The sequence below is a fragment of the Convolutriloba macropyga genome, chromosome 4 (assembly GCF_964194025.1).
Source record: "Convolutriloba macropyga chromosome 4, txConMacr16.3, whole genome shotgun sequence".
NCBI lineage: Eukaryota > Metazoa > Xenacoelomorpha > Acoela > Convolutidae > Convolutriloba > Convolutriloba macropyga.
Window position 1 is genome coordinate 3350556 of NC_134471.1, and position 10840 is coordinate 3361395.

Sequence of the window (10840 nt, forward strand, 5' to 3'; positions counted from 1 at the left end):
TCAAATAGCCGGCATCTAAAATTGAGCTTTATGGGTTTATCCCGTTTCTACTTCTGACTTCAAATTTTTATACTGACTTTGTTCATTTTGAATTGCTTTGCTGAGCAACTGATGTTCAAAATCACTTTTAGCAGAATGAGAGAAGAGAGAAACTAGCCTAGAGAAGTCAAAAAGATATCACGCAAAATGTTGAAAAAGCGGCAAAATGAGGTAAAGCGAAACATTTTATTCGACGAAGTAAAAAACATACCCGGCAGATTGTCGGAAAATAGCCGCCGTTGATTCCAATAAGCATGATTGGGATTGAAAGAATAGAAGATATTGAAAAAAAAGATTTTTGTACAAAAACATTTTTTTAAGTCCGATTTATTTTGATGGCATTTCGTAGTTGAACATAACGTACTTCTGTTTCTTAGAGAGAGGCTACAGGGGCTACTATCAATACCAATAAGCATTAGAGATGGTAACTAAGACTTATAGGAACGACGTTCAAATAGCGGGCATCTAAAATTGGGCTTTATGGGTTTATCCCGTTTCTACTTCTGACTTCAATGTTTTATACTGACTTTGTTCATTTTGAATTGCTTTGCTGAGCAACTGATGTTCAAAATCACTTTTAGCAGAATGAGAGAAGAGAGAAACTAGCCTAGAGAAGTCAAAAAGATATCACGCAAAATGTTGAAAAAGCGGCAAAATGAGGTAAAGCGAAACATTTTTTTATTCGACGAAGTAAAAAAAATAGGAGCGCTATAATAGCCGGCTGAGAAGATGAGGTCGGCTATTAAAAAAAATAGGAGCGCTATAATAGCCGGCTGAGAAGATGAGGTTGGCTATTAATAACTGCTTCAAACTTCGTTCAAGAGCAATTAAGCAACTAACAGAATGTGTCTTCTAATTTTGGGCATCCAGTAGTCCCATAGCATGTGGGCGTAGATGTTCTGTGAGTCCCTGTTGTCTCGCAACACTTCTCTCCATTTCTCAAACTCCTTCACAGGTCCCAAGTACTCAACAGAAGTGTCTGCATTCAAATCCCAATTGTTCATCTCAGTCTTGACCTGTCAACAATAACGACATTCTACATAACTATTAAAGCTAAGTTCAAAACCTTCTAAAACAATCAAACTAGATCAAACTATGCTCTTGTGTAAAACTCGGCTAAAAAGGACTTGAACCTATTATTTTCATCAGTTATTATCCCAAGCAGTTATGATAAAGCGGTGCCTCTGCTTTGGGGCAAAACGCGCGTGCAAGCCTCCTTGCCCAGTTGTCTTTGAATTTTTTAAATAAATTTATCTCGAGGAAATTTACTTCCAGCATGAGAAAACATTACTCCTTGCGCTTGTTTTTCAGTTGATATCGGAGCCTCTTCAGAGAATCTAATTGAATCAACACATACTATTGCAAACACTCTACTGAAAAGACCAAAAGTCTATGGTTTTCAAGACAAATTTTACGAAGAGCGATCTGAAAATTCTTGATATGATAAACAATCAAGACAAAGCAAAAAACTTAAAACGTGAACCCAACTATTTGCAATCATTTCTATAACTAGAGATCACCAACTGTAGACAATTTACCAAATTAAAACATCGCCGACTAAACGTCGGAAGAATTGCTCTCGAACGACTAGTGGGAGCTCTAATCAATTACAGCCTGCTTCAGTGGGGGGGGGGGGGTCTACATGGGACTAAGAAAATCAATAGTGGGCTTCAAATAACCTTATTAGAGGTTAACATATACCACTATTAAGATTTAAAGTGAAAAATGGCACCAGTTTCGGCGCATTTTTCATTTGAATTTTAGTATAAAATTGCCGCCAATTGAGTTCAGCTGCTTGAAATTGTGATTGAGAAAGAGTTTTAGATTACGCGAAACGCAAAATATTAAGGGCGTAAAAGTCACTCAAAAGTCAAAACGGTCGAGCAAACTTTTGCATAAAAAAGACAAACACGTTTACAAATATACCCGGCAGATTGCCGGAAAATAGCCGCCGTTGATTCCCATAACTCTATTGGGATTGAAAGAAAAGAAAATATCAACAAAAATTGATTTTTGTATAAAAACATTTTTAAGTGCGATTTATTTTGATGTCATTTCGTAATTGAAAATACTCCTGTCTCTCAGTGAGAGGCTACAGGGTCTAGTATCAATACCAATAAGCATTATAGATAGTAACTAAAACTTATGAGAACAAAATTCAAGTACCGGGCATCTAAAAATGGGCTTCATGGGTTTATCCCATTTCTATTTCTGACTTTGATTTTTTTTATACTGACTCTCTTCATTTTGAATTGCTTTGCTGAGCAGCTGCTGCTTAAAAGGAATTTGAGCAGAATGACAGAAGAGTGAAACTAGCCTAGAGAAGTCGAAAAAGCGGCAAAATGAAAGCGAAAAAGAGTTCGACGAAGTAAAAAAAAACATAGCAGGACAAGTCCTGACGTACAATTCAAAGAAGTTTCATTGACTAAATAGAAACTAGACCTAGAACGGGCTATGAATGGATTGGAAAAACCATTTAGAAAAAAATCCGATCCAAAAAATCGAAAAGCAGTGAAAATTAAAGTGAAATTGCCGCATGTGAACAAAAAACCACTAGCGAGAAAGCGAAATTTTGTTCAAACACTGTTTTCTCACTCTACTTTAAATTTAGAGCAAAAAAATTTTACGCCGCAAAACCACTCGCTTTTTCGCTCCACTTCCTGTTTCTGCGTGACCAAAATCACTACTCCAATTTGACTTCAAAAATCATGAAAATGTGTGAACAGATCTTAAAAAAAAGACAGCGCCCCAATACAATTCAAATTCTTTGAATTGTAAAAAAACCAAGAGCACCGCAATAGAGCTACGCTCAGCTTACAGCTTCGCAGCTATAAAAATAATCAACAAAAATTGATTTTTGTATAAAAACATTTTTAAGTGCGATTTATTTTGATGTCATTTCGTAATTGAACATACTCCTGTCTCTCAGTGAGACGCTACAGGGTCTAGTATCAATACCAATAAGCATTATAGATAGTAACTAAAACTTATGAGAACAAAATTCAAGTACCGGGCATCTAAAAATGGGCTTTATGGGTTTATACCATTTCTATTTCTGACTTTGATTTTTTTTATACTGACTCTCTTCATTTTGAATTGCTTTGAAGAGTGAAACTAGCCCAGAGAAGTCACAAAGATTTCACGCAAAATGTCGAAAAAGCGGCAAAATGGGTAAAGCGAAAAAAAGTTCGACAAGTAAAAACATACCCGGCAGATTGCCGGAAAATAGCCGCCGTTGATTCCAATAAGCATGATTGGGATTGAAAGAATAGAAGATATTGAAAAAAAAAGATTTTTGTACAAAAACATTTATTTTGATGGCATTTCGTAGTTGAAGATAACGTACTTCTGTTTCTTAGAGAGGCTACAGGGGCTACTATCAATACCAATAAGCATTAGAGATGGTAACTAAGACTTATAGGAACGACGTTCAAATAGCGGGCATCTAAAATTGGGCTTTATGGGTTTATCCCGTTTCTACTTCTGACTTCAATTTTTTATACTGACTCTGTTCATTTTGAATTGCTTTGCTGAGCAACTGATGTTCAAAATCACTTTTAGCAGAATGAGAGAAGAGAGAAACTAGTCTAGAGAAGTCAAAAAGATATCACGCAAAATGTTGAAAAAGCGGCAAAATGAGGTAAAGCGAAAAAAATTTTTATTCGACGAAGTAAAAAAAAAAGAAATAGGAGCGCTATAATAGCCGGCTGAGAAGATGAGGCGGCTATTAAAAAAGAAAAAAATAGAAGCGCTATAATAACCGGCTAAGAAGATGAGGGCGGCTATTATTAATTGATATGAACTTCGTTCAAGAGCAATTGACAAGAAACCTGAACGTTCATTCAATACTCAAATATCGCAATTCTTTTTTTTAAAAAAAAAACCTCCGAGGTCAAAGGCGCTTGCAATAATTGACAGTAATAAGTCAATTATCAATCAGTCAAAGCAATAATTGATTTGGGAATCTAAGCTAGACGTACTTTGGGGAACACAAGAGCAATTGTTAAATTATGCAAGTCGTACAACACAAACTCTGACTGGAACTGCTTCTTCATTTCACACATCTGCTCAGTCAGCTGAGCAAACACTGACACATTTGAGGTACATTCCTTCTGTATTGTCTGCAATCGACCGATTAGTAGCTCCAGTCGGCTTATCTCTTCTGCTTCCTCGTTGAACTGTTTCGATAGACGTTCCTCCTCAAACTTCAAGTGCGCTATTTTGTCCTCACTCATCAGCACTCTGAAGTCATTTAGAGGACATGAAACTTTTTTTAATCAACAATACCCTTGATTTTGCATCAATATCATAGAGCATTTCCACGAAAATATTCATAAAATTGTAGGACCTAGTTTGTGTTCAACCAATCACCACCCTTTATCTAGCAAACCTCTTTTCACTTAACACTTCTGAAGCAGAAGTCATTTAATCAGAAAGAGTTGATCTCAAAAAACAACCGACTAACGCTTAACGAGCTACTCTCAAACCACAGGCGCGGAGGGCGGGGGTAGCAGTAGTAGCCTTCTTCAATTATTTTTTACTATGAGGCTTGAAATGATGTTTTAAGAGGCTATAATTCAGACACTTGAATTGAGTTGAAGTGCCGCTGATTGTGTTCAAATGCTTAAAACTCTGAATCATAGGAATTTAGATTATGTAAAAATTGAGAGGGAATAAGTCAGTCACATAAGTAGAAAAAAATTGGTCAAGCAAACAATTGCATAAAAATTACAGCAGATCTCAAATCAACAGAACTGAAGAGCTTTAGCACGAAATTTGATTTGCAAACAGATTTATTTTTCTTAAGAAATCCTGAAATAGAATTAAACACGTGGGTCAGACCCATTGCCAGCAAAATTTTCAATATTATACAACGAACGTAGCTCTACAAACATGAAGTAAAAACCATAACTGACAACCTTTGGGCAAATTGTTCTCCAATAGGCGACAGTTTGATTTTGGCTAGCGTAAGCACAACGAGGTCAGCCTAAGCGGGCGTTTGGGGATGTTAAAAGCGAGGAGGTGGTAAAAAACTGCTCTAAGCAATCCGTTTCGGAACTTAATTCCCTCGTGCTTTCCTAATTACCGGTTTCGAAGATAGAAATTCATTTTTATCCCTGAAGTGATCGAAAGTGTTCTAGTTGCAACCCAAAACGTTTAAGCTAAAACTTGCAAAAAACCGAAAAGACCCCAGTTTACAATGATAGCTTTAAATTTCGTTTGGGAATAATTATGCAACAAATCGCAAATTAAACGAAAAAACATAGCCGGCAAATAGCCACCATTGACCCACTCGACGCATATTGGGATTGAAATAGAAAAAAACTTAAGAGAGAAATTGACAGAAATTTTCTAAAGGTCAAAAGTTCTCATTTGGTGTAAATTCTGCATATTCGGTTAGACTCTAAAATTATACTTAATTCAGATTCTAAATTGAACGCTATTAAGCATAATACTAATGGCAGCCAGCAATCGCTTTAATGAACTTTGATAACCTAATGCACTATGACTTAATTAACGGGCTTTTATGTTTATCCCGTTTCTTTTGATTTTGACGGTATTCACTTCATTAGCAAGTGTGAAAATCGTGACTTATGTAACACGAAAAACGTGATCAAAAGGTAAAGCAAATTAAAAAACATAGCATGACAAGTCCTGAGTACAATTTAAAAAATTTTCATTGATCAAAAAACTAGACCTAGAATGGACTATGACTGGATTGGAAAAATCACTTAGAAAAAATACTATCAAAAATTTTTTTAAAAAACTGTACAAATCAAAGCGGAAATGCCGCATGTGAGCAAAAAAAACCACTGGCAAGAGAGCGAATTTTGTTCACACACCGTTTTCTCACTACTTAAAAATTAGATTGAAAAATATTCACGCCGCAAAACCACTCGCTTTTTCGCTCCACTTCCTGTTTCGGCGTTTCAGCGCAGCACAAATTCAGATGCTAAAGAGTAAAAGTCACCCAAAAAGTCGCTTTTCGGGTTCTCGTCAAAAACCGAGGAAGAAAAACAACCAACTAACGTTAGGCTAATCACTCTCAAACGACGGTTGACTTCGTTAGTACCAAGTTGGGGCTTAGAAATGGAAGTATAGAGCGGCAGTGGCGGGGAAGTGGTAGGGTTGGAGGAGCTGGACGAGAGAGGGGTCCAAACCGCCGCCAAGCGGAGGATGGTGGACTGGGGGTGACCGAGGGGTCACCCCATGAAATTGTCTCCGCAAAACAGTTCTGGGGAATCGCTTAGAAAGTTGATAAAACTGCATAAACATAACCGACTATTGTCGGGCGAATTGCTCTCAACCGACCGGTTAGCGGTTGGCTTCGTCAGTAGCTAGCCAAGGTTTAGTGAGGCTAGCTTTAGATTAATTAAAGGGGCGTAAGGTGAGCGCAGCAGGGGTGCACCGCAGCGGGGGTGCAAAAGTGGATTGGGGGACTGATGTGGGGGCGGTGGGTGGGTGGGGGTGGGAACAATTTCTAAGAAACGTCCTTCACACCATAAGTATAAGTCTCCAAAACAGTTTCTGTTAATCGCATAATTAAAGACTAGTCGCCTGAAAGGCTCTAAAAGCACTTAATGCCCGCTGGGTCCTACCTGTTAAACCCGTTTTTGAGGACGAAAAGTCAAATGCGTCAGACGAAAAATTGGTAAAGCGAAAAACCGCATAAAAAAGACCGACAGGACTAATATAATTGCTAAAAATGGCTCTAAGAGAACTTTATGCAAACTGGGCGCTACCTCTTTATCCCTTTTCTTAAGACGAAAGTCAAATTGGCGAGACGAAAAATCGGCCAGGCGAAAAATTGCATAAAAGAGACAAACAGGATCAATAAATTTGCTACAAATTGTTCTTGAGAGCAATTATCAATGATTTCTTAAAAACCGCCCGTTAAGTCATTTATGATAAAAAAATATTTCTACTATAACTCATCGGTAATGAGGATCAGAGATGATGAGGACCAGCTGAAGTGCGGCATCAACAAAGATAGATAGATAGAGAGAGAGAGAGAGAGAAAAAGAGAGAGAGAGAGAGAGAGAGAGAGAGAGAGAGAGAGAGAGAGAGAGTTTTCTAGCCTTGTTAGTAAATAAACCATAAAGAAAAAAAATTGAAAAGGAAAAAGGCAATATTAAAAACAAAAGATTTCAACTTCGCAGTACAAAAAAGTTCAAAGCCATTTTTTGTCTCTAAAGTTCTGTCAAGTTACCCATCTCCAAGACTTAAAAAGTTTCGTTGGCCAGTAATGGTCGTTAAACTCATGAAAATTTTGGAAACAATGGCAAATTTTAAGTAAATCTTCCTAAAATTCAATTTTTTATCGTGTTTCAAGTGTATGGATCTTTATGAGCCAGTAAGACTATTTCAGTCTCGAAACCGGGATACTGGATAGTCTCTTGAGACAATGAAATGGTTCTTAAGATATTAATATCTTGAATTTTAGGAAGATTTAATTAAAATATTAATATCTTAAGAACCATTTCATTGTCTCAAGAGACTATCCAGTATCCCTGTTTCAAGAGTGAAATAATTTTACTGGCTCATAAAGATCCATACACTTGGAACACGATAAAAAATTTCCGAAAATTTGAAAAAAAAACTAAATTTTATCCAAAAATTACTAAAACTGGTCGAAAAAAAATGATCATCATTCCATTAACTCTATAAAATATGCAACAGCTTATTATCAAACCTTGGAGGTGGTTCCAGAGCCCCTGGTGCCGGAATAAATCAAAAACGTGAAAAAATTGCAAATATTTTATTTAGCTTCTTGCAAATTCGTGATATTAAAATCTTGAAAAACATACCATTACATCTATAAATTATGCAGTAACATATTATCAGAACCTAGAGGAAGTTCCGTGGCTCTTGAGGCTCGAGAAACCGACAAAATAAAAAAAGCTCCCATAAAAAAAGCTACTCCATGACTTCAAAAACTATTCAATGGCCAATAAAAATTTGTCAGTAACTTAATATCAAACCCCTTATGAGGTTTTCTGGCCCCTGGGTCTGGAAAGACCTAAAGAAGGAAAATAAAATGTCAAAATTTGAAAAACTTGCACCTTTTGTCAAAAAAATGCTTAAAATCGTGATGTTAAAATGTTGAAACCGTTCCACTACCACTAGAAACTATGCAGTAACCTATAATAAAACCCTAGAGGAGGTTCCTTGACACCTAGGTCTGAAAGAACTCAAAAGGGGTGGGGGCAATAGTTGCGGGTGGGGGGCAACAATGGGGGTGTCTTCAACCTCTCTTCCGCCCTTAACACCATAAGTACAAGTCTCCAAAACATTTTGAGCTGAAACAGAGCTGAAATACTCTCAGAGCACTTAATGCCCGCTGGGCGCTACCTTTTTATTCCAATTTATAGGACGAAAAGTCAAAAGCGTCAGACGAAAAATTTGTCAAGCAAAAAATTGCATAAAAAAGACCGACAGGACTAATATAATTGCTACAATCTTCGTTTGAGAGCAATTAAAAAGCACACCCGACTGCTACAATTGCTACAAACTTCGCTTGGGAGCAATTAAAGGCATAAATCAAATTACTGTATGTGAACAAAGAGGATCGCTGATCAAGAAAACAGTTTTTGTTCGAAACGTCCTTGTGGCTTTATTTTTCAATATGGAAAATTCACACTCGAAAATTACTAACTTTATTATTTCGCTTCCTATTTCCGCCTGATCAAAATCTTGACTCAAATTTGACTTCAAACATCATTAAAACGTGTGAACATGTCTTAAAAAAGACAGCATCCGAAAGAGATTCGCTTAGTTAAAACTGAAATGATACCAATCTTGGAACTGATATTAGAACTGATATTTCAATCTTAGAACTGGTATTTCTTTTAGATTTTTGAGCTTTTACTCTCAGATGTTTCTTCGTCCAAAAACATCTGGTATAGTAGCCGAGGTATGGCGTGAGCTTAGCACGCTTTGGTTGAACTTTCAATCCACTAAAGCTTTCTATGTTAGGTTGCCCTTTCTCTGAACCATAACTCCAGGTCGACCACAGCCTGGCTGCAATGGTAGTACCACGTGAAAATTTCAGACGCAAACAAGGTGGCCGTAGCCAACAAAAACAGATCAATGCGGCTCGCGAATATATCATTCCGAAATGCGGAGAACAGTGTAAAAGGATAGCTGAGAACTACAGAAACCACTACAGAAACATAGCCGGCAGATTGCCGTAATAGCTGCGAAATAATAGACCTGCGTGCCATATAATAGAGATAAAAACAGATACAGATCTAAATTGAAAAAAAATCGACGCCGCTCAAAAAACTAGGTAAAAAACATTCAGCAAAAAATTAATAAAGCTGGTTAAAATCATTCCGCACAAGCCTCTTATTAGGGACCTTTACTGCACATATGAGTTCCTTTGACTTTAAAAAAATTTAAATTAAACTTTAAGTCATTTTATTGAGTGAGGTAAGTCACGTATGATCAAAATCTAATCACGCAAATAACCTAAAAACTTTGCAAAAGCGAGCGAGAAATGACGTCACAAGCGCAAATGCCGTTAGTGAGAGGAAGAAGTCATTTAGAAAGGTAGATAGGTGGTGGGGGGTTGTGCGGTGTAGTTTAGATAATTAGGGGTGACTTATATAGGAACAAAAAATCTCAAAATGACCTCTTCACCTTGAACATTACCAGCAGTTCCTAATTACTATACATTACAAACGAAGCTACTGTTAAAGTCCAATGTTCGAAAACAGAAGTCAACAATCAAAAAAGGAGGTAAATGCTCGAACAGAAAGAAGTCAAAATTCAAGTCATGAACAAACTTGATTTCTGCTAAAAAAACATAGCCGGTAGAATACTGGAAACGACTCGAATCGTCGTGCAAAAAAATCTACCCTAACTTGGACAAAATCAGAATATCGAAAAAAACAGTAGAAACAACAAAAATAGTAGACCTAGTTAAGTGGGTGGGTAGCTAGGTGAAGGGAGAGGGTAGGGGTAGGTGGGGTAAGCTGGGGGGGGGTTGCGGTGGGGGAGGTTGGGGTAGGTAGGTGGTGGGGGGTTGTGCGGTGTAGTTAAGATAATTAGGGGTGACTTATATAGGAACAAAAAATCTCAAAATGACCTCTTCACCTTGAACATTACCAGCAGTCTCTAATTACTATACATTATAAACGAAGCTACTGTTAAAGTCCAATGTTCGAAAACAGAAGTCAACAATGAAAAACGGAAGTAAATGCTCGAACAGAAAGAAGTCAAAATTCAAGTCATGAACAAACTTGCTTTCTGCTGAAAAAAACAGCCAGTAGAATACCGGAAACGACTCGAATCGTCGTGCATTATAATCTCTAACCTAACCTTACCAAAATTAGAACATCAAAATAAACAAAACAAAAAAATAAAAGTAGCACAACAAACCACATTAAAAGGTTTTAAAAATGCCGACAATTTTTTCAAGTGCGGGGGTAGTTAGGTGGGGTCGGTGGGTAGATAGGTTGGGGAGGTGGGTAGTGCTGGGGTAGTTAGGCGGGGGGAAGGTGGGGGTAGTTAGGTGAAGGGAGGGGATAGTTTGGGGTAGGGGTAGTTAGGTGGAGGGAGGGGGTAGTTTGGGGGGTAGGTGGGGGGTAAGTGCGGGCGGGGGGGGGGGGGGGTAGGTAGGTTGTTGGGGTGGAGGGGGTGAGTAGGTGGGTGGGTGGGTAGTTAGATTGGGGAGGTGGGTAGTGCTGTGGTAGTTGGGGGGGGGGGGGGGGCAGGTGAGGTTAGCTAAGTGAAGGGAGGGGTAGGTGGGGGGTAGGTAGGTGTTGGGGGGGTAGATAGGTCGTGGGGGGGTTGTGCG

General features: G+C 38.0%; 1 protein-coding gene across 1 annotated transcript in view; it reads right to left on the minus strand.

Annotated features, from left to right (window-relative positions):
- The window catches only part of LOC142337416 (tuftelin-interacting protein 11-like), a 69398-nt gene that overhangs the window by 44621 nt on the left and 13937 nt on the right, over positions 1-10840 (minus strand). Inside the window, exons 7-8 of the mRNA XM_075386618.1 lie at positions 4020-4281; positions 880-1055 (exon numbers count right to left, since the gene is read on the minus strand). Of these exons, the coding sequence (XP_075242733.1) occupies positions 880-1055; positions 4020-4281 (438 nt within the window). The remainder of the gene's footprint in view (positions 1-879; positions 1056-4019; positions 4282-10840) is intronic.